The 25,673-nt window shown below is 32.8% G+C and overlaps 1 protein-coding gene across 9 annotated transcripts in view; it reads right to left on the bottom strand.

Annotated features, from left to right (window-relative positions):
* Positions 1-25,673, bottom strand: part of br (broad-complex core protein) — a 263,269-nt gene that overhangs the window by 95,586 nt on the left and 142,010 nt on the right. The window contains exon 6 of one of the 9 annotated variants that reach the window (XM_069843016.1): positions 14,801-20,757. The exons of the other annotated variants lie outside the window; for them this stretch is intronic. Within the exon in view, the coding sequence (XP_069699117.1) occupies positions 20,501-20,757 (257 nt within the window). The 3' untranslated portion in view covers positions 14,801-20,500. Of the gene's footprint in view, positions 1-14,800; positions 20,758-25,673 lie in introns of those variants that run through there. 9 annotated transcript variants of the gene reach the window in all.

Raw genomic sequence — 25,673 nt, 5'->3', positions numbered from 1 at the left:
CATCCTTCCAAACTCTAAACTGGCTATGTCTTAACGAACGTAGAAATTTTCATTCTCTTGTTCTCCTTTTCCAAGTCCTTCACACTTCTACACCTACCTACCTTGCCTCCCGTTTCAGTTACCTGTCATCATATCATAATCTCTTCACACGCACGCAAAATAGCTGCATACTAGCCATACCAACACATAAGACATCATCATATTCATCATCATACACAATCTCGCTCTCGCGCTTGTGGAATACTCTACCCAGTGACATCAGAGACTATCGGAATTTAGTAGCATTCAAAAGCAAGCTTATTAAGTATTTTCTTACTGCATAGAGTAGGTTTAATTTTTACTTAATCAATAAAAGAAATGCTTCTCTCTTCTTAACTTTTACAATAAACTGTCTAGCTTTTATTAATCAGTTAATCTTTTAGTACTTTGATTTTTATTGTATTTGTAAATTTAATATTAATTGTAATTGTATTCTTAATATTGTAGTTGTAATTCCCTGGTAGAGGGGAAGAGAAGGCCTGATGGCCTTATCTTTACCAGGTTAAATAAATAAATAAATAAATAATAAAGTATGGTTGTTGAAGTGTGGTGGAAACATGTTCTGTAACGTAAGAGAAGAAAGATAATTAATTACTTTAGAAACTAAGTAGTGAGTGTTAAGAGTAAAAATTATTATCATATGCAAATGTGATTTTAAAAGATGTAATGTGGAGCAGAACTTACGTGTGTTGCTAAACAATGTTAAGTATTATACAATGTTTTGCTATAACTGCATTCAACAATTGACTCAGACAAATATGGCGTTAAAGATAACGTACATATGGAGGGAGATTCAAGTTAAAAGTTATTTGTCTGAAGGCCCACACCAATCAGCCAGCTGCTGGCTTCACATCCACATGTCGAAGCAGAGATGGACCATCATCCAACCAGAATGGAGGTATCGTGTGGTTAGTATGATGATCCCCCCCAACCATAATAGCTGGCTTTCTTAACCAGATTTAGCTACCTCCGTAGCTCTCCAAGTGCATCACGACACTAGGTGGACACCAGTCCTATATACTGGCCGAAATTTCATGAGAAAATTTGTTCCTCCATGAGGATTCGAACCAGCACACATTCCATAATACAGGTACTAGGCAGGATGCCTTAGACCACGATGCCATGGCACAGGACAAAGTCATATTACAGCTACTAATTAAAAGAACTATTATTGCCTACTGCTGCACAAATCACAGTGAATCAATTTTATTATTTCTCTTCAACAATTTCACAAATTTCTCGTTTTCTCTTTGACATATAGTTAGATGTTAGAAAAATATAAATATTTCTACTCATTTCTTATGTACATTTTATAAGATTTGTTATTTACTCAGAAGAAAATGAAATTTCAAATAAAAAAATTCTTTCAATAAATTATTAACAATGTCACTTCTGTTATTCCTTATTAGAAGACGCACTATCAGAAAAACAAACCAAGTGTAACATAACCATTTAGCAATAATTTTCATCTTAGATACTGACTTTTATCATTGTCAATACAGAAGAACCCTGATTATTCGTCACCCTATTAACCGACTGGGGGAATAACTGTCTTTCTTTCTCTTGCTTTTTTCTGCAGAAATATATGAAATACTGTACATTGTACTAGCAGGTTTTTTGTAGAGTGTGTTATCACAAGCCTTTTCCCGTATACAGTATTGTCTATTATTCGAATTGTCGTACTGTATAACTTCTATATGAAATGTTTTCTATGGGTGTCAAAAAAAACACTCATTGTGCTAAAAATCGAAAAATAATTGAGTCATTTTGGGGAAAGATAAACCGTGGCTCATCTTGCATCAGAATACGAGATCAGAGTGTAGAAAGTATGTAAATCTACAACACGAGACCTCCAACACTGATATCTTTCCACAGACAGCCATTGCAAGAAGTTTTCTTGGTCCTTAAAAACCCGTCGTTGATAACCAGACTTAAATTAGTGAACTTACTATATGATCCGCTATCTAGTGTTAAACGCAACACCAGCAAAACCACGAAGGTAATTACAAAAGTGTAAATATTATTCGCTAAATTTACGAAAATCCTTTATGGTATGGTTTATCCGATTTTTTCGATTAACCATTCAGCCCACCCCTTTCATTACCACGGACAACAGAGGTTCTACTGTATATCAATAAGGAAGTCAATAATCTTCAAATATCGTTACTGACTCCTATAACTTTCAATATATCAATAAGAAACTCATCAGTTTTCAGATATCGTTGGTTGATTTACTAACACCTTCCAATATGGTTGATGAAGACCATTCTAGATTGAACTACTCTGAAAGTAAGAAGGAATCCATTCCACAGGTGGGGCACCTATAAGAGTTGTGTGACAATAGAATGTTGGGTGATAATGATTAGCAAAGTTAAATTTGACGTGAGTAAGAAATGGCCTATAAACTTTCCTTAGAGACTCTCATTCACATACAATCTTTTCACGTTTGAGCCTATGAACTTGTGATCTGATGACAACCATTGTAACAATGACTTCAAAGAACGATCAGTTTTCAAAAATAAAAGCAATGAATTTGCTGTATCAGTAACAAATGTCCTTGGTCGTCTTTTATCATGCTTACCATTAGATCTGAAGAGTTCATGGGTTTTAAAACCCATGTGATGGACGCTCAGAATCTATGTTGTTGTGTCACCACCACATTGCACAACTGTGTACCAACTGGACCAAACCATGATCCTCTTTAAAAGACACTCTGGAAGAGAGAATGTATAAGCAAAATAGCATTCTCCTGGCCACACTCTTTCCCATCCATCAGAAGAATGTAGAGTGAGCCTGGACTTGTTAGTGGATAAGATATTAGCTGTTGATCTCTGTCCAGTTGGTTTGCAAATTCAAGCTGTGCAATCCAATGATACTGTAACAATAGAGGTCCTGTGGCAGGTCTTTGAGTGCAGGTTTGACTCCTGGTGACATCTCCCAATCATCCACACTTTCATTTCTGCTTGGTGGGTTTTCCAAAGTTGATTTTTAATCTTATTGATATTATATGTCAATTTGGTAGCATCGGAAGTCTTATGAACCTGTCATCTTCTGGATTGTAGATTTACTCTGAACACATCTAACAGATCTGTGGATGCTTCCATTTGACACTCAAGCCTTTCTGTGATGTAGCAATCAGACCTTCCTTCTTTGATCACTGCAATGGTTCTTGCAAAATCTTCTGATTTAACAGCATGTTACGGGTATTCCCATTGAAACCATTCTCAACTGAATCAAATAATGAACGAAACATGTCTTCCTCATAGTACTCTTAAAAAAACCATAATGCACTCTCATAACATGGAAGGGTAAACTGTAAAACGTTTACACACTGGTATGGTAATAGCAATAACCTCATTCAGGTCAAACACAGTGTCAAGTATAAGGTGATAGTAGTAATAATGATAATAATAATAATAATAATAATAATAATAATAATAATACTTAGAGTCCAGATTTTATGTAACTGCATATTCTATTCCTATATATGCAGGTATAAGAAGAGCTAAAATGTTGGCGAATCTCACCAAAGGGATCATTATTCCGAAGTTTTAAGATACAAATTTTTGTGCATAATAAATATTTTGGCATATATTGCATATTTACATATTTTGAAGGATATTGGATATTTTGAAATACCCGGGAAAATACCAGGTTGCAAGCAAAATTTATTTAAGGGGTTAGGTACAGCTTACAGCAGTAAAATTTTTCGAAATATTCAACATTTTTTTCCTCCATCACCGTATCTTGTACAATAATGAAAATTGGTGTGTGTAAAACACTGCCCTTCTGCTATATGAAAAAAATATTTTTACAATTTAAAAAATATATATATTTTTTTTTAAATTCAAAATGGTGGCAGTTCACTGTGCAGTAATGAAGCGTTTCCCTCATAATTTATAAACTTGTTAACTTTTTCATGTTCTCTCTCCTTTATTTTATTACTGAAACTCATGTTTATAATATCATGCTCTTTCAACTACATTTCTTAATAAATAATATTTTTTTTTTTATTTTGTGTTAGAAGAAAGTACTGATACTTGACCATTTTTTAAATGATTTATTTTTTATCAGACAATTCTATCAAAGGTAGAGAAATGATCTTGCATCATATTGTAGATATGACATGCATAAATACACACAAAAATTTTCATCACAGAATGTTGGATAGTTTTGAGTTATATGGGAAATGCTTTATCACTGCACAGTGAAATGAATTTTGAAAAAAAAAAAAAAAAAAAAAAAAAATTTAAATCGTAAATTTTTTTTATATATATAGCAGAAGGACAGTGTTTTACGCATTCCAATTTTCATTATTGTACAAGATACAGTAATGGAGGAAAAAAATGTTGAATATTTCCAAAATTTTACTGCTGTAAGCTGTACCTAACCCCTTAAACAAATTAATAGAAAGAGTAAATGAGTTTACGTATCTTGGCTATAATTTAACATTTTTTGGTGAAACAGATATAACTTCTAAAGTTTGCAAATACAATAAAACAATGGGAAGGGAATAATCAACTAAATTATGAAGCCTTCCCAAGTACAGCGACACACAAGAATATGTTTGTATAAAACCTTAGCTAGACCTGTATTATGTTACAGAAGTGAAGCATGAACAATGAGAAGTATGGATATCAGCAAAATAATGGCTTGTGAAATTAAATTTATGAGAGCATAGATATAGGATACAGTCATTTGGACCACAAAAGAAAGGAGGATATCATGCAAGAACTTCAATTACAGCTAGTCTCACTGTTTATAAACAAGTACCAGCTGCAGTGGAAAAATATGTCCAATGAATGAATTAGAATAGACTTCCAAAAGCCATGCTTCAATACCGTCCCCAAGGGAAGAGATCGTTAGGCCATCCAAAAAAAGGTGGACTGAGAATGACTCACCGAGACTGTAACAGGCCTTGGGCCTCATAATTATTTGGATGATGATGATGAAAGCATACTTTTTTTTTTCACCAATTTTTCCTTGACTTAACTCACAAGTTATATGTTTTAAAATTCATTATAAAGCTTGTTCCTTCGTCTCTAATGCATAAAAATAATTTAATAATTGAAAATAATAACATTCTGTCAAGAAAAATGGACATCCCTTCGCCATGCTAACATTTTATGTATCTCTTAAGAAGTAACGGTAATAGTAGTTCTTTCAGCTTTCTTGAAAAGCTTATTCTGACATCAGGTAGTACAGATACAGCTAGCTAGTCTACTGCTATGGTTCCAGTCACATTCAAGTTATAAGACTGGATTCCAATTGACGATGCCTTTACTAGTGACGGCAAAATCATGCTGTGCAAAGTGTGTGACAAACACATTTAAAAATTGAACCTTCATGTTACAAATTAAAAAACGTGCTCCATCAAAAAAACAAGTTCTTCTTAAACAACTGGTACTGGAACCTTATTCATCTTCTACCAGGGAATTTAATAAAGATTTTGCATGACAATGGTTGCTGCAAACACACCATGGCATAAACTTGGAGCGCCAAAGTTTCAAGCATTCCTACGCAAATACTGAAATTTCAATATTCCAGATGAATCAACACTCTGGAAAAATTATTTAACTCCTGCTACACTGATACAATGGAAACGATTAGAGCTTAACTTAGTGATTCTTATGTATAGGTTGCCATTAACGAGACAATCAATGATCACAGAAAATATGGAATAACATTTAATTATTAATTGCGTCTCCAAAGAATAATTAAATGAGGTTGAATCACATAATCACCTGTAATTTTTTTTATCAGTGTACAAAAATACATAGCTTAGATTTTAAATTACATATTTTTTTATTTATTATTACATATTTATCTACATATTTTGCCATTTTTAGCTACATATTTCTTATTTTCGTTTACATACGTAAAATCCAGGCTCTAGTAACAATCTATTGTTAAGTGATGGTTTCCCAAGGTCACTTTCTTTCAAAAACGCAGATCGAAGTCATAAATTCTTAGGTGTTACAATTACGAAATTATGTACAACTTGGAAAATGCATACAGAATGAAAAGACTGCTATCATATCTTAATAGTGTTTTATGAACAAACAGATAAAAAAACGGAGACAAAAACTAAAGTTTAACTCTAATGTTAAAAGTATTGTCGGACCATCAGATCTGTGCCCCCATAAGATATAAGAACTGAACCCTAATTCCTTCTCAGCCTCGGTAATTCATTTCTCTCCCTGCATTCCTATCTCTCTCTCTTTCCCTCTCCCACTACTCACAATTTTGAGCCTTCTTGCCGGACAGTTTATTAGCATTTGCAGTCCAGTGTTGTCAATTCAACATGAACACTGTAGCAAGGAGTGGCGAAAGAAATATTATTAAGCAACTACGTAATAGCATTTTGCGATGAAGAGAAACAAACAGGTCAATATCTCTTTCCTATAAATAAGGCAAAGAAAAGAGCAGCTGCGATCACTGGTGAGGCTTATTTTACTTCAATTGATTATGTATTAAAATTACTTACTTAATTAATACTAATACAACATGTTATGGGCAGGTCAGAGTGCCTAATAAAGGAAATGAGGAGAGACGGAGTCTGTGCAGGAGATGAAAAGCTAGAATCACCAAGGAAGAACAGATCAAGGGAACCTTTAATTCTCGTAGATGATATGAACCGATGTATATTTTAAGAAGAAAGATACAAAAATTTTATACTGTGCAGAAAGAAGTTCCGACATTGAAGAAATTACTGAAGGTTGCGAGAGAACCAATAATTTCCACGGTTGGAGAGAAACGCTATGGAAAGTGATTCGAGACATGGGATTTAGGTTTAAAAAATGTAGAAATACAAGATGTATTTTGATTGAAAGAAATGATATTGTAGCATGGAGGCCCAGTTATTTATGACACCATTTGACGAAAGTTTGGCAACATCCCTATTCGGCAAGGTTCGTGGCCTGCTGTTTAACGTGGTGGGAAGAAAGCGGGTGGAATGGAATGAGTACAGGTGTTAATTTTTCCAAGAATGACGACAGCGCTGAAGGGGTACAGATCCGATGGTCCAACAATACTGCTTTATATGGATCAGAAACTTCACAATTGCAAGTATTAGCATGGTGCTAGTAGTGTGTAGCAGATACACCACTATCAGCAGACAAGAGTACAGTGAGACGATCTTGACATTTGGAGAGAGAACATTAAGTGTTCTACTTCATACATTACCAGAAAACAGAAAAGAGCATTGTATTAACAACAGTCGAAATTTGAGAGGTCGCATTACCAGCTTACATGAGACTCAACTTTCTGTAAGGGATGTGGCTGAATGTGTTGAATGCAATACTTCAACAGTTTAACATCTGTAAAGCACACACACCCATAGATCTAGCACAGCGATGTCAAAAACAAGCACATTTTATGAACTTGAAATCATTCGCGGGCGCCAGGTGCTAGGACACGGCCAGGAGTTGACAAGGTGAATCGTGTAGAAACCTGCTGCAGACTATATCAGTTGATACATCACACACAGTCCACATAAGTGGGTTCAGTTGAAGAATAAACAGATTGAAAATGGTTCATAAAATCTTCACATATTTCATTCAACAATGACAATTTTTTCCCCATTATATTCCATACAATGCAAGTAATTTGTGTTGTTTTTCTTTTTATTTTTAACAAAATTCTAGAAATTATTAAAATCAAATAAAATTCTGTGGCCGGGAGAAAAAAGGTCTTAAGTCAATTTTCTGTGAAAATGAGATTTTTATATCTATTCTGAAAGCGGAAACAATTCTCTACAATCTGATAAAAGGGTTAAAGTCAAATAAGACTCCTGACTGGATTTATAGAGTGTTACCAAATATCCTAAGTACTTTTTGAATCGAGTACACACACAATAAAGGAATTATGAAAATTTAATACTTTATTCCTTACAAACATCACATGTTTACTTTCCATGCTCTCCTATTAAAAAGATCTAACTCGTATTTTAGCTATTTTATTACATTCTGATGCCCTTTCCTTTTAAAACTTTAAGCACCAGGTAAACAGTTCTATATTGTTTGAGACCTATTTTTCACTCCTAATAATTTACAATTTCCATTTATTTTGACATGAAAAAAGTCTTATGTTTAAATAATCCCTTCTTCTCGGTTTGGGTTGTAGTCTTAAAAGGACTTAAGTGCGGCTATTTTTAGAAATAATCAAGAAAATTATTAAATGAGCAACATTACCTATTTTAGAAGAAATATAAACACATAATATCCAGGAAAACCTTCTTAATTAAAAGAACTCTATAATTGACACCAATTTCAATCTTTCCACTGCTCTCCTGAAAAGTATAAAATTTTTACTTAAGACCTTTTTCCTCCCGGCCACAGAATTGTACTGTCTATTTTTCGTGAGACTCCAATAAAATTCATACATCAGTAAATAATATTCCGAAATATGTTCTTTCTTTCTAAACTTTTCTTTTAGTTTTATGCTTTTTATACCACTATTATTAAACCATAAAAGATACTTATTTTTTATATGGTTCAGTTCTGGGAACACACCGATCAATAATAAAATACATTTTGGTACAGAATATATGAACAGCAAGATCAACATCCTCACAAAGATAAATATTTGCCCAGTCACAGTGTTGTAGAAGTCGATATAATTTCTCAAAGTCAGCTTTATGAAAATTATTGTCCAGATTGACTGACTGACAAAATTACTAATTTAACTAATTTAAATGTTACAGACAATGCAGGATGGTTAACATCTCTCTGTACTAAAGACGGAATTTCTTCTTCAACATCTAAACATTCTATATTGCTTATTATGAGATCAAGAGTTCTATTATTTATATTAGATATTTTGTTATGAGATTTTAAATTGAATAAATTGATAAATTTCATTACCTCTCTTGCTTTAAGCAATCCTCTCTGAGATCATTAGTAATTTCAGGTATGTTAAAGTCTCCCAAAAACAAAATTTTACTGTCAGAAAAAATTGTATAATTTTTATGAGTTTTCAAAAAAGTTATTTTAAATTTCAGTAGTTGAATTGGGTGGGAAATATACTACACAAATTAAATATTTCGAATTATTATAAAATCATTTAACCCAAATACATTTCAAAGTATTTTCTGTTTCGAAATGCACTCTCTCTCCCCACCACTTTTTTTTACTCAAAACTAAATCCCCATTCTGGGTTAAATTAATTACTGCATGTAACTTACGTACGCATTGCACACACCTAGCCTGTGGCTTCCACTAACCGCTATTAGTAGACTAGCCTGTTCGTTTAGTATTTCTTGTCTAATCTCCCGAAGAGAGCTGCGGGCACACTAAGCTCTAAAGCGCTCGCTTGTGCCTATGGGCATCAATTGACATGGCTGATCTAGCATAAGAGCATGCAGAAGAACATCAGAGGAGGAGGATCGATGCATTCTTGAGATGACACTTATGAACCATACAGCAACAAAGTTCCTCAAATTCTAGCAATTGTGACATTTCATGTTACATGACAAACAATTATTGGCAATTGTTTCTTTTTTTCTAAATAAAGTAATAAACTACAGTAAAACCTCGATAAGACGTGCCCGCTTATTAAGCTATTCCGTGTAATACACTTTTTTTGTCCGGTCCCTGCACATTTCATATATAACGCCTTTATAAAATACCCCGTTTGTTGCGCTCAAGTCCCGCATAATACGCTGTTTTTGTGGAATATTTTCGATGTAATTTTCAGCAATGCACTGTAACAGCAATGAAACATCTTGGTCACTGAACTCACTGGTGCCATTAACCTGAAAAGCATTGGTATTCGACCCTTTACCTGCACATTTAAACCTTTATACTTCATACCTTAGTATACCCCACCCTCTTGTTACGCTCTCTTATTCGACTCTTTACCTGCGCGCCTAAAGCCTACATACAATTACAATACCTCACCCTCTTGCTAACCCTCTCTCTCAAACAGCATTCCTCACTCGGCCGTAATAAACTTCCATTGTCCTTTAGTGTATTGAAATGTCTGTGAATGTCATTACAATGAGTGTTAAACGAAAAGCGCTTTCTGTGTCGGAAAAATTGGTAATCTTACGAAAGTACGATGAGAACAGTACTCTTACTCAGAAACAACTCTCTGATCCATTAGGAATCCCATCATCGACATTAAGAATGATAATAAAAAATCGCGACTCAATCACTACAGTTGCAACGTCGCCGGGAGGTTGTAATCGCAGGAAACTGAAGTGTGGTAAACATGAGGACTTGGAGAACACGCACACGGCAAACAACTATAAATGACTTTTCTTTTTTAGAAAGAATTAAGTACAGTACATATTGTAAATGTCTTCGACGTACAGTACAGTAATTACATAATGGAGTAATACTATATTACCTTTCATGAATCATGTATTTCAATAAAGAAAAATGCTAACAGATACTGTATATAAGTCAAAATTAGTATACCCGCCTAATACGCGGTTTACACCTGGTCCCTTGAACAGCGTCTTATCGGGGTTTTACTGTAGTAGCAATTTAGCTGCAACATACACCATAATGAAAATGATGACTAAGCCAGTTCCTAGAATAATAAACTGATTCTTAAAGTGTCCTCTGACTATAAAATCTACTTGTGATTAAGGCAATATGGATGTAAAAATGAAATTTTGAAATCCTAAATTTTGAAGAAGATTTATACACAAGATAATTATTTATGATGGATTACTGTAAGTCCCCGGCTCAGGTCGATGGCATTTAAGTGTGCTTAAATGTGACAGGCTCATGTCATTAGATTTAGTGGCATGTAAAAGAACTCCTGCGGGACAAAATTCCAGCACACCGGCGAAACTGATATAACCTCGGCAGTTGCGAGCGTCGTTCAATAAACCATAATTTAATTTAATTTAATTACTGTAAGTCCTCCTTTTCTCCCCGTCACCTCCTCATTTTCAAGATTTCAATTCCTGCGCGGGAAGAATTTTCATAATCAATACAAATGTCAGGAAATTGAACTTGTGGATGTAATTTTTTAAAATACTTGCCTTTTAAAGGCAAGGTAAGATTTTCAACATACCTAGCAGCTTTGTTTTATTCACGAGCTCAGAATGACAACACTTTTGCCTATGTAAATTGTTCAGACAAGTTTTCAGGTAAGTTCTTTGCCATGCTCACTGAGCATTTTGCCATTTCTTTAATTCAAATGCAGTGGTCTACGAGATGAATCATCTTGTTGTGGAGTTAGTGAAAAGATTAGCCAAATAAAGTACAACTTCCATCATTTTAGTTACGTAGCATTTCCTTCATACTTGCTAAAAATTGCTGACATTTTAATTTTTTTTTAATTTTAGTAGCTTATTTTACGACGCTTTATCAACATCTTAGGTTATTTAGCGTCTGAATGAGATGAAGGTGATAATGCTGGTGAAATGATCCCGGGGTCCAGCACCGAAAGTTACCCAACATCTGACATTTCAAAGAAAATCAGATCAACAGAGAAATATTAATGGATTATTCCAATGAAGTTACCCTCTATTGGAACATGTGTATCTGAAATTGACTGAACGGTGAAATTCATTGTTTTTATGTAGTCTATTTCTGTATGCATACTCAGATCATAATAATTTAGAAATTAGGTAGGTCTATAAAAACATGGAGCATACTAAACTTTTGAGTTCATTTTAGTTGTCTGAAACTGAAAAACTTTGTTTCACTGTGCGTATTTATATCTGTAAGATGTTACTTAGGAGTTAGTAGGGTCCCATTGGTGTGGTGTCCTCATTTTTACATTAATAATGAGATCATGAGTTCAAACTCTTTGTCTCCTAAAAAAAGGGGAGAAAAAAACTGTAAAATACAGAAAAAGAACTATCCCTTATGACCAAGTCCACCAAATGGTGCGAACATTATGCAGTGAGGAATTTTTACTGATGTGAAGTGAGAAATGGAATTGCATGCGATCTTGTTTATCTGTTTATGTGCTAATATGTTATTATAGTAATTTGAGAGCAATTATGTTCGTTAATTTATAATCGCATCTTTACACCTATTCAAATACTAAAGGCAAAATTTCCTGAAAACTGTCATTTAAGACTTTTTTTTCTATCTGAACTGGCAGCACATAGAACTTATTGCTTGTTGATCCCACCCGTAGCGCTGGCAACACAGTGCCACAATTGCAACTGTTTAGAACTGACTTGTTCCTTTAATAATGATAAAAAAATATATACAGTGAACTGTAAGTAATGTCACTAATTTCAGAGGGTTACTCTTTGAAATATTTCAAACAAAAAAAAGTTTAACACAATTTTGTTCATTTTTGCTTTCTTTTCAAGATAATAATTGTTTTACATGAAACATTTCACAGCATATTACGGGAAAACCATTGATTTCATTCCCAATATGCTCAGTCAATTTAAGAGAGTAGTATGTTATGATAATAAATGATTGAAAAAATTTTAGTTTTGTCCTTTAAATGTGCAGAAATTTCACCCGAACAAATGTAGGCCTAACATTGTAAAATTGCTTTGCAAAATGAAAAGGTACATTTATTTGGATCAAATTTCTGCACATTAAAAGGGCAAAACTAAAATTCTTTCAATAATATATTTTCATAATACACTGTTCTCTTAAATTTACTGACATATTCGGAATTCAATCAATGGTTTTCCCGAAACATACTACAAAATGTTTCATATAGAACAATTTTCATCTGAAAAAGGAAGCAAAAACAAGCAAAATTGTATTAAACTGTTTTGTTTAAAATATCTCAAAGAATAACCCCCTGAAATGAATGACATTACTTACAGTTCCCCTGTATTGCAATCTCCCCCCCCCCCACCAATGCCAGCAGGTTGTCTTTCGACATTTCTGATCTTCTCTCCTGGCAGTGGCTTAGGTATAACCCACTTGAGGTTGGAACATCAGAAAGGCGGAGTTGCATTACCCCGATGATATGAGAAAATGATCATGATTGAAATCTAGACCCAATAATGTTATTCTTGGTTATGAAACTTTATATAACAATCGGTTCACAAAAACTAGTTTTATAGATAACAGAAACTAGTAATGTTATGTATGTTTGTATATTTATTTTTTAAAAATTCGCATTGGAATATTTAGAAAATAAAGTAGTGCATAATGCAGCTTGTTCTTAATGTTCATAATACACACTATTCTATGACACATAATGCTGAACTCAAAGTGTGTCAACATTGTCCTACCTTCATAGTTTTCACACACATAAAAAAATAAATATTTACTTAGTGTTCTCTCCACATCACAGAAGTTACTTGGTGATGAATAGGGCTCGGAAGTTCATGATATATCATCTTTTTTCAGAGAATCATAGACAATGCAAGATGCAATACAAACTTGTTTCACTTCAACACGAACTAATATAGCCTACTTTTATTTTGCATATTTTTGCATTTTTCAGTCTTTTATTGTCTATTGGTAATTTCTTAGGAAATGTTCTACTTTTTGTTGCATTTTTGTCCCTTTCTGCTTATGAACGGATATTTTTTTACGGTATACTTGTAGTCTATATTCAAGATACTGCAGATTAATTTAATTACTATGCAATTTGATTTCGTCTTACAAGAATTTTCCTTTGCATCTGCCTTGACTCTTGCTCACTTGTATTACATGCTTTCCTTTATTCAACGCAACAAAACAAATACTGCAGCCACAGTGCCCACAGTCAGCATATTGCATTGCACAAGTGAAGATGTAAAAATGCCGAAAGAAGAACGAAGCAGAGAAAGTTTTTTGTGACAGTTGGTGACTGAGTTTGGTGAGAATGTCTTTTCCACAGATGGGATAATACTATTATTTTGTTTGTATTTTACTATTAAAATCATGGTCTTTTTTTTTATTTTAATCTCATATTTTCAGAAATTTAAGGTCATTTTTCTGCGATTTTTAGGTCATCAACTTTCGAGCCCTAGTGATGAATGATATGACAGTCAATAGAATGAGAAATGCAAGGATAATTAAATTATTCAGAGGAAATCATAATTCAACCACGTCATTTTAAAATTTGATCCTTTATTCATGTGGCAGGCTCTTGGCAAATACAAAAATTAACTTAAGAAAAATTTGAATTGCTTTCTTGAAAGCAATTCAACAGATATGCTTATCTAATTGCTAAAAGAACATATTTAAGTAGAAACAATACAAAACTACTTCTTTTATTAAATATTATGATCATTATATATTTCTAGTGACATCTATGAACATCACTGAAATGTGCATAGTTACACTGTAGACTATAGAAACATCTACTGTCAATCCAGCAAATTAGTATAACTTCAAAATAATACTTGTGTTGGAAAATCATAACATGTGAAATTCTAATGGTATTTTACAAATCCTATTTTGAGTCAAGTATTAAGATCCATGAGTTTAGCATAACTGAAAGAATTAAGGCAATATTAATATCCGATTAAGAAAGCAATTCAACAGATATGCTTATCTAATTGCTAAAAGAACATATTTAAGTAGAAACAATACAAAACTACTTCTTTTATTAAATATTATGATCATTATATATTTCTAGTGACATCTATGAACATCACTGAAATGTGCATAGTTACACTGTAGACTATAGAAACATCTACTGTCAATCCAGCAAATTAGTATAACTTCAAAATAATACTTGTGTTGGAAAATCATAACATGTGAAATTCTAATGGTATTTTACAAATCCTATTTTGAGTCAAGTATTAAGATCCATGAGTTTAGCATAACTGAAAGAATTAAGGCAATATTAATATCCGATTAAGAAAGCAATTCAACAGATATGCTTATCTAATTGCTAAAAGAACATATTTAAGTAGAAACAATACAAAACTACTTCTTTTATTAAATATTATGATCATTATATATTTCTAGTGACATCTATGAACATCACTGAAATGTGCATAGTTACACTGTAGACTATAGAAACATCTACTGTCAATCCAGCAAATTAGTATAACTTCAAAATAATACTTGTGTTGGAAAATCATAACATGTGAAATTCTAATGGTATTTTACAAATTCTATTTTGAGTCAAGTATTAAGATCCATGAGTTTAGCATAACTGAAAGAATTAAGGCAATATTAATATCCGATTTTTATAATAAGTATTATTATTATTATTATTATCATCATCAGAGTAATATAAATCTGTTTAGAAAAGGAATTTAGTAACTTAGAAGAACAGTGCGAATTCAGAGTAAGGAGCTCATGCACAACTAATATCTTCACACTGAGGCAAATTTTAGGGATATTACCAAGGAAAAAATCTCAAACAATAGGAATGGTGCTTATTGGCACTGAAATAGTGTTCCAAGACCATTATTATAGAAGGCAATAAAGCAAACATCTGTAAGTGACGTTATAAATATTCCGAAGTCAATATATTCAAAGAATAGATTCCAAGTCGAAGTAGAACAACATTTAAAGAAGTTTTTTTATACTACCTCAGAAAGACTCATTCAAGAATGCTGTGTGTTTTCAGAATTTTTAAAAATATATAAGATATGATTCTTAGAAATTGGTCCAGGAAATGCCATTGGATGGAATTTCATACTGACGAAGATTTTTATCTCCATAATTTATTCTTTATTAATGATCAAGTTAAATCCCGGAAAGACAAAGTATATGATTATGTCTCGTGATCAGAACATAGTACGAAATGAAAATATAAAAGTTGAAAATTTATCCGTTGAAAAGGTGGAAAAGTTCAAATGTCTTGGAGCAACAGTAACAAATATAAATGACACTCTGGAGGAAATTAAACGCAGAATAAATATGGGAAATGCCTGTTATTATTCGGTTGAGAAGCTTTTGTCATCTAGTCTGCTCTCAAAAAAAGCTGAAAATTAGAATTTATACAACAGTTATATTACAAGTTGTTCTGTATGGTTGTGAAACTTGGATTCTCACTTTGAGAGAGGAACAGAGATTAAGGATATTCGAGAATAAGGTGCTTAGGAAAATATTTGGGGGTAAGAGGGATGAAGTTACAGAAGAATGCAGAAAGTTACACAACACAGAACTGCATGCATTGTATTCTTCACCTAACATAATTAGGAATATTAAATCCAGATGTTTGAGATGGGCAAGACATGTAGCATGTAGGTTATTTTAGACGCTTTATCAACATCTTCAGTTATTTAGCGTCTGAATGAGATGGTGATAATGCTGGTGAAATGAGTCCGGGGTCCAGCACCGAAAGTTACCCAGCATTTGCTCATATTGGGTTGAGGCAAAACCCCGGAAAAAACCTCAACCAGGTAACTTGCCTCGACCGGGAATCGAACCCGGGCCACCTGGTTTCGCGGCCAGATGCACTGACCGTTACTCCACAGGTGTGGACTGTAGCATATATGGACGAATCAGAAATGCATATAGTGTGTTAGTTGAGAGACCGGAGGGGAAAAGACCTTTGGGAAGACCGAGACGTAGATGGGAGAATAATATAAAAATGGATTTGAGGGAGGTGGGATATGATGGTAGAGACTGGATTAATCTTGCTCAGGATAGGGACCGATGGTGAGCTTATGTGAGGATGGAAATGAACCTCCGGATTTCTTAAAAGCCATTTGTAAGTAAGTAATGATCAATTATTAATGCAGATGATACTTCATAAATGGTAAGAAAACTAGTGGAAAAATAAATATATTTTAAAACAGAATATGTAGCATTCGATTTGAAGGGTCTGAAACTATAGAAAGTAGCAGCACAAGTACACAACAAATAGAGAAAAGAATAAATAATGGAAAAGAAGTAACTGGAATGTTAAATTCTGTATTATGGAATAAAAACATTCTTCATAAAATAAAATAAAAAATTCATTTCTCAGGCCCTTTTTCAGTGTGTTAATGTAGCTACAGCTCAGAAACTCGGACAATCAATATATGGCAAGCAAACAAATTACTATTGAATTGGATTACTGGAGAAGAACAGCTAGGAAATAAAAGACAAGGTGCAAAATAATGAGGGAAATAAAAGTGTGGATGTAAAGAAGAAGATTTTAAAAAATAGACGAAGGCTAAGATGATAAGTGCCAAATGAGAGAATAATTACGGATATTTTAAATTGACAAACAAAGGAGAAAAGAAGAGAAGACCCAGAGAGAAATAGATAAAAGATGTGGTACAGGATATAATGTACATTACCATGCCTTAATGGAGGAAGATCCGGAGACAATTATGGCACAGCAAAATTATATAGGCTAGCTAAGGGTGAAGGAAAACCATTGTACTGTGCAATACTCCTAAATAGAAATTATTATTTATTATTATTATTATTATTATTATTATTATTATTATAAACTAGCAAACTAAGCATATTCCAAGAGTGTACAGCATATACGTATGTTTGTGTAAACAAAATACAGAATATCACTCGTAACTTTATAACTTTTAGTCTTACCATAAAATATTATATACGAAAGTATTTCGGAAATAAAATAATATTATGCCAGTGTTCTGGAAAAGAAAATTATTCAGGTAGTTATACAGGGTGTACAGAATTTTTTTGACACATTATACAAATTTTTTCGTATTTGAAATCTGCGTTAAATTTTGCCAGACTGTGTCCATTTTAAATCGAAAAAGTTCTGAATTTTTACATGCATATTCTTTAAGTATCTACTTAACAATATTACTAATAAAACTGTCACATAAATTGCAATCATTACAAAAAATTTTCGAAATAAAAACTATTCATAGATAACCTATCATGAAAAATGTCCATTGTCTTCCTCATAATCATAGGACTAATCCATTACAACTCATCTCTAATTCCTTCCTTCAGATCTTCAACGTTTTTTTGGTTTATCCAGATACACATCCTTGACTCCAAGCACCCCACAGGAAGAAATTCAGCTGGTTGAGGTGAGGTGATCTAACTGGCCACTAATGTATCCTGTCGACCTAGTTGGCGAGTTGGTATAGCGCTGGCCTTCTATGCCCAAGGTTGCGGGTTCGATCCCGGGCCAGGTCGATGGCATTTAAGTGTGCTTAAATGCGACAGGCTCATGTCAGTAGATTTACTGGCATGTAAAAGAACTCCTGCGGGACAAAATTCCGGCACATCCGGCGACGCTGATATAACCTCTGCAGTTGCAAGCGTCGTTAAATAAAACATAACATTTTTTAACAACTAATGTATCCTCCACTTCCAATCCATTTTCCAGGAAGCAAATCATTCCTTCTGTCAAAATCATCTTCACTTAATTCTTGCAAAAGTCGAATTTTGCATGGATGCCATTTCTCGAGTTTTAACAACTCCCAATACCAATACACAATTAACACTGTATTCAAATATCACCTGTGTTGAAATTTATACACATATTCTGGATGGATATCATCATAGCATTTTCTCCTCTGGAAATCTTTGGTGCTACTGGCCTAACTTAGGCGTGAGTGGCATTTTCCTGCTGATTCACAGGTGTGCTCAGGGATGGGTTCAATTCCCACTTGGGCTGATTACCTGGTTGGGATTTCTTGAGGTTTTCCCCAACTGCAAGGCCAATGTCAGGTAATTCCATGACGAATCCTTGGCCTCATCTCGTCAATACCATTTCACTATCACCTTTTTGACAATAAATAACCTAGCACTTGATACAGCATCGTTAAATAACAAAGAGCCTTTGGTCTTCCAGATTATTATTTATTCAGTATACTGTTTCACTGAATTTTTGCACGATTTTCGAAAACTGTTGTATTTTTTTATCTAATTTATATTGTTTTTAAAATAAATCATACACCCCATGTTGATTCCTCTTTCTGTCTTCATAACTATCATTAGGACTTTTGTTCTTTCCCTTTCAGCAAGGAAAACTATGATGAACGATTTTCAGCTTAGAAATGAATAATTTTTATTGTTGATTTATTTTTGTAATTTTTTTGTTCATATGATAGGTTTTTGTTTAGTTTCATGGTCCAACCTACATGAATACACCGTGTTTTGTATAAGTTTATATGACCAATGAAATGAACTTCATTAATATTCAAAAGCATATGCAGTGTCATGAATGAAAGCTTGTTTTCATGCATATAAATTTGTTTTCTAAAACACTGTCATGATGTATAAATATTTGCTTTATTTATTTCCAGTGACTTCTGTATGTAATATTTTATAGTAAAACTAAAATTCATGAAGTTACGAACCAAATAGTCATGTTATTTTTCTTCTTTCTTAATACTATATTTTGGTAATGGAAGAAACCAAATTGATACCATTATAAATTCCAGGGAATAACTTCCCACACATGTCAGCAAATTATGTGAGACTACTATTTGAATATATGCTATTTATTATGCAATAACTTATACACTCTTTTGTATAAACGTATGAAATTCATGCTACAGATAGCAAATATTCTTAACTACATATAAATGTAAATATTACATAATTTCAATTACAATTTGCATTTTCAAATGATGAAAGGTCAAAATAACATTGTTACACTGCTCAATTTTTTATCAGTAATATGAATTATTCTTCTGTTCTATTTCCAATACTTAAAGCCATAAATTATCACTAATGAATATAAATCTAAATATTAAAATATACACAGCCACCTATGGGTTTAAAACATTCCTGAAACTATAGAGAGATTATTGGAAAAGGGAGGGAAGAACTATGAAAATGTATTGCTTACTAAATCAGATGTAGACACAACAGTGATACTTTTTTGTATTGTCCCACATATGTATGTACATCTATTAAAAGCATCATTCTAGTCTTGGAAATAGAATTTTCCTAGAGAGCTCTTTCATGCATATATATATGAATTCCCATCAAATAAAATAAGCAGCATACTGATACATATATAACACTGTCTGTTATAAATATGTTTCAAGCCATGAAAGCATGAAACAAAGATAAATTTCAATGTATTATTCTCAATACTATATCAAAGTGTTACGTTTATGTTTCAATAGCTTTATCTTCTGGATAAAAGGGTTGAAAAGCCTACTATATCATAAAGTATCACAAAATAGGAAACGAATAAATTATCAGAATTAATATCTGACAATGTTTCTTGTGGGAAAGATATTGTGAAGCTCTACCATCATTGACCACTATAAGAATTTGTTTTCATTCCCTTCATTATAGCACAATATCTTCTTGTGATTTCAGATTTAAAAGGAACAATGTCATAAATCTCAGTAAAATCATGAAGATTAATGGGCTGATGTATGACTGAGTGTCTTTATGTTGATGAATCCTGGTCTGGCAAATCAGTATGTTGTCAATTTGTGATCCTTCCATTATGTTGAATTTCACTGCTGTTCTCTTGTTATAGACGAAGTCTTTTCAGCACACAAAAGTTGATGACTGCAACTTCCACTAGAAGCTCTGGATCTGTCATTTAATTGTCCCATGAAGTATGATCTGATTACTGATGTCACCACAGATACATTTACTTCATGCAAGAGTTTTCATCAACATAATTTTCCATAACTGAGAATATTTGTGCAATTTCTAACAAATAACTCTTTTGTTCTTTATTGATGTTTTCTCTCAAAATCTTGTGGCTGAAATGCTGTACTGGTATCAATTCTCTGGTATTTGTTTGCTCTATGATATATGCTCTTGTGATTCCGAAGACTGTTCAGCGTACTATAAACCTTGTTACAAATGTTGCATACAGGTGTCTTAGTTGGATGGGTATGAACATTCTGAACATGGCGTCGTAACCTCTGAAGAGAGGTCAGATTTTTCCCACACGGCTCGCAACGATACTCGTCTCCCGCCACATAACCTGACGACAAGAGAGACAACCTCCGATTAGGGAACCAATAGGTTTTCTATATGTATTTGGGTTGGGCCTTTACATCTTATGATAAAACTATTCCTTAGCATAGGCTTACGAAACTTGTGATTTAACAAGTCATATTTTTGTGACTAATCTATTCAATTTATTCTTTTCCACTAATGACAGCCACATAAATATGTCTGCTTCAAATAAGTCTTGCAATTACTTTAAACATTGCAATTTCTATTACACAATGATATTCATTGTGCTGTTTCAAAATCAGATATTTCTTAGACATCACATTAATCAAATTTTTATACAGAATTATGTTAAAATGTAGTATTTCTTTAATTTGTCAACTGTTAGTATAAATAATGTAAGTTATTAAGAAAATAAAATCAATCATGTTCAATACAATTGTACCAACAACAGAACTGAGGTCCATACATGCTCACATAAGAAATGAGGGGTATTTGAATTGCAATATTGTTTGTATTCTTGGTGCAGGTGTGTAACCATTTCACTGTTTCCTAATTAGGAAAAAAATGGTATATTAAAAAAATAATTTTAATCATCCTATAAAATTTCACTACCATATAACACACAGTGCAACTGCAACTTAATCTCAGAACAAAAAAATTTTAATTGCCTGTCTGTCAAGTTTTTCATGTATAATATAAAGATGAAAAACAACTTTTCCTTTGAACATAACTTCAAAATGTAAGTTAGTATTTTTCAAATAAAAATATCTTCTTTAATGATGTATAAACCTAAAAAGTATCGTCATTTGAATGAGTCCATAAAATTCCTATCTCAGAAATTTATAATTTCACCACTTTCACACATTGGGAGTATGAATGTAGGTACTGAACAGCTATGGAGAGGTGATGATAAATTCACTGGCAAATAACCATAGAGTTCATCCATTTGACTCCGTATGTTTTAATTAAGGTACACCTTTCATGACGAGAAGTAACAGACTAACTTGAAAAAAAAAGAAAAAAGTAAGTGCTTAAGTTTGTGCAATTGTATAAATTCCGCCAAAGAATATAGAGTTCATTCTTTCGAATAAGCAGACTGACGAGCAAACAAACAGAGTCAATATAAGCTCAGAAAAACACGACAGAAACATTACATAAACTAACTTTCATAGATACTAATTTGGATTAGTGAATATTAAGAAATTAATTTACCTTACAAAATGAATAATAACGTATTTAAGAAATTTTATCTGCAATGCAGATCTTAAAACAACATGGTTTCTCATTACATTTGCTCGGTAACCTGTTGTAAAAAAATGTGCTAGGTGAAAGAAAAATTATCACAACCTAATATTGACAGTTAACGGCTCCATACATGCAGTTAAGTCTGTACAAACCTAAACCCTCAGGCAAATCTCCTTGTGAATGGGCGAAAAGTCTCGAGACTTTTGGCCTTGAGATAAGTCTCCAGAATTCAAGAGCTGCTTGAATTTTTCTGACTGTAATGCTCTCCAAATTAAGCGAGAGAAAAAAGAGAACACAAAAACGAATTGCACTACATGCATGTGGTCGAAATTTCGTCATAAATCGTAGTACGATGACACAAAATTACAAGGTCATACAAGAAAGAAGAAAAGACTCCATCAAAGGGGAATAAAGTATCTAAAGCAGATATTCAATTTCTCAAAATCAAACACTACCACTATGTTTTCTGGAGCAGATGATAACACAGTGCTTTCACATTATGTTGCCTTTAAATCCAAGGGTTTTTAGAATACATGGACACTTGGCAGGAGATTAACAGTGACACTTGTTGCAAAGCAGAAACAAAATACGGAAGGACAATACAGGATTAATTTGATCACAATACCTTTGAAAGACTATTTTTTTTCTCTCTTTTTCTTACTTATGCAATGAAGTCAGAAGATACAATTGTTCTTATCATATTGTACCGAGGAAACAATCATTCTTATAGGAACAATCGTTCTTATCATATTGTACTGAGCATTACTCAGACATGAAAAAAAAGACAACATTTGTCTTGTGTTTAGTTTCTAACTTTACATTTATTGTATTTATAATGGAAAATGGAACATCCACAATTGGGAAAAATTCTCAATTTCTCCATTACCCAAAGAATTTTTGGAAACTTATCAGAGAAGACATGAAACTTATTGACAAATGGATATTATGGCTGTGGGATTTACCTATTTAGCCTAATAAAGAAATTGTACTAAGGATATTTCCCTCAACATCAACATCGTCATCACTATTGTCATCCTCATAAGTAGGGCTAGGATTCTGATGAAATTGCATCTTTTATCTAGTAAGCCAGGAACATAGCTGCTTTAGTACTTATATGTTATGTAATAAACTGAGTGTTTTAAGACATATTTATTAGGACATTTTTTTTGCATTTTTTGCCTGTTTCAACTCATAAGAGCATCTTTTGTTTTATTCGGTCATTTTTTTAGGCATTTTCATTTAATTTTGGCCGTAAATCCCCATTATTAATGTAAGGTAATGTTTATTTCCTTTGATATTTTCTTTATATATTTTGTCCATTAATACCCATTATTTTGTATAATATTTTAATCGTTTTTCTACACAAATATTGCCATTTTAACGTAGTACACCCCGTGCAATGGATCAATCCAACCACCCCTTCAATATACACTCCTCTATACCTGCTAGTTCAGGATAAGAGTGGCCTTGTGATAGACTACATAGAAACTAAAAGTAAAGTAAATCCATGGCACTACAGCCCATGAAGGGCCAAGACCGACCAACCGACTGCTGACCTCACGTCCACATGCTGAAGCAGAGGTGAACGATCATACATGGAAACTATATAAGGTAAAATATTTAATTAAAGTGTACTACTTAGAAAAAATTATGTAAAATTTAATTTAATTACTAGTTTAAATATTAAGTAGTACAAAAACCTCTTTTCCTACTAAGCCAATTATGTAAGATCAATTTTTAGGGCATTTTAAGGGCATTTTTGATAGACTTTTAGGTCATAAATGCATTGTTTTTAGGACATTTTTTCATGATTTATAGGTTATCAAAATCCTAGCCCTACTCATAAGTAATGTTGAACCAACCAAGTGCAAGAGAGATGAGTGATGAGTCCAACACTGAATAAAGCAGTTGTTGGGCCACTCTAAACCATTACTTGTCCAATGTTACCCCATACATACCGAAATATACCGGTAAAGGTAAAAAATATGGCTGTACAGATTATTCGAAATGAAATTGGTAACATTGCTCAATTTTTCCTCCTATGCAACTCTTAAGGTGGTAATCCATGCAATTAATTACCTGTGCAGGTATTTTAATTATTGTTAACATTGTTAAATGGTTTGGATTAGCAGTACATGTGTCAGAATCAAGTTCAAGTGTGAAAGTGTATAGTTTGTGTGTCTTATATTTTCAATTCTGAAAATTAGAACCAGTAAAGGTATGAGGTCGAGATTGTTCACTTACAGCATTATCAAAGATGCCAAGGAACATGGAAATCATAGACATATGCTATTAATGTTGAAGGATATCATTTGAATGACCGATTAAGCACAACTGATGTGTGCAGTGCATGCACATAACATGGGTTTCAAATGCGTCCTGTTCCAGGGTAAAATTGATTTACTTATTGTTAACTGAACTGTGGTTGTGTTTAATGGTTTTTAATTTGTCGTGACTATATTTGTTGAAAGTTTTATTTTTGTAATTTGTGTTTGTTTTATTTTTTACTTTTCAAAATGGAATGCATGGCTTGTTCGAGGGCGTGAGCTAAGAGAAAATATGATAACTCTAATTTTTCTACAAGAAATCTGATTACACATTTTAAATAAAATGTAGCATAATTGCTATTTATGTAACAAACTGCGAAATGTATTTTACACACGAGATGTGAAGACTGTCCACCAAAATACATACAGAGTTTTTGCACATGTTGCAGATTTTATAGTTATTTCAGTAAAGAAAAATCAAATAATTTGTGTACAACTGTCATATTATAGTGACTTTCTAGTTGTCATTCTCCAAAGAATGATCTACTTCCCATCATTAATATAGAACACATTACTGAAAGTGAAGCTCATGAAAAATAACAGAAGACTCTCATGAAAAATGGGTAATGTGACAAAAAGTCAAAGATATTTACGGAAAATAAATTACTTAAAGTTTGGAAGCTGGTGTAAAAAAAAATCTAACTTGCTATTACAGAAAAAGTGGTTTAGGCAGAGTTTTCGGAGGCATATTTCTTATGTAAGCCTCTTACTTTATGGAGTAGCTATTCGATGCTTCGAACCACAATTATTTAACTAAATAAAAATGTGAATATTAGTAAATATACCAATGTCATTGTATTATTGAAATGAAAATTGAATGGTTATGAATACAAAAAGTACAACATATTTTCGAAGAGAGAATTTCAAAGATTCATTAAAGACAGAAGATAAAAGGTATTTATGGGGAAAAAACGTATTACAAAGGCCACAATCCAGACTGGTTGAATGGCATGAATGTTACCATCAATATACATGATATTATACTGTATAATGGTGTTACAGTCAATATAAAATATGTTTCCAACCAATAAATTTACAGACAATTTTCGTAGCAACGCCATATTGTACTTATGGTTCAGGTAAAATATTTGTATAAAAAAAAATACAAATATTTTCCATGTACTAAAAATGAAATACGAGGAATGGAGAAATTACATCATTTAATTTACTTCAGTAGCATTTACAGCTTATCGATAATAATCAATTACAGCCTTTTGAAATCCAATTACTAAAAACAACAATAAACAGTTATTTTCACTGACTTTTTTGGTACACTATTGACTATGTGATGGGTGGCACATATAGTACAATATGCAGCAAAACAAACGACACTAAAATGAGGTGTATAGTTCCAAAACCCGATATTTGC

The sequence above is a fragment of the Periplaneta americana genome, chromosome 13 (genome assembly GCF_040183065.1).
Source record: "Periplaneta americana isolate PAMFEO1 chromosome 13, P.americana_PAMFEO1_priV1, whole genome shotgun sequence".
NCBI classification, from domain to species: domain Eukaryota; kingdom Metazoa; phylum Arthropoda; class Insecta; order Blattodea; family Blattidae; genus Periplaneta; species Periplaneta americana.
This window is presented reverse-complemented; position numbering and strand designations above follow the sequence as displayed.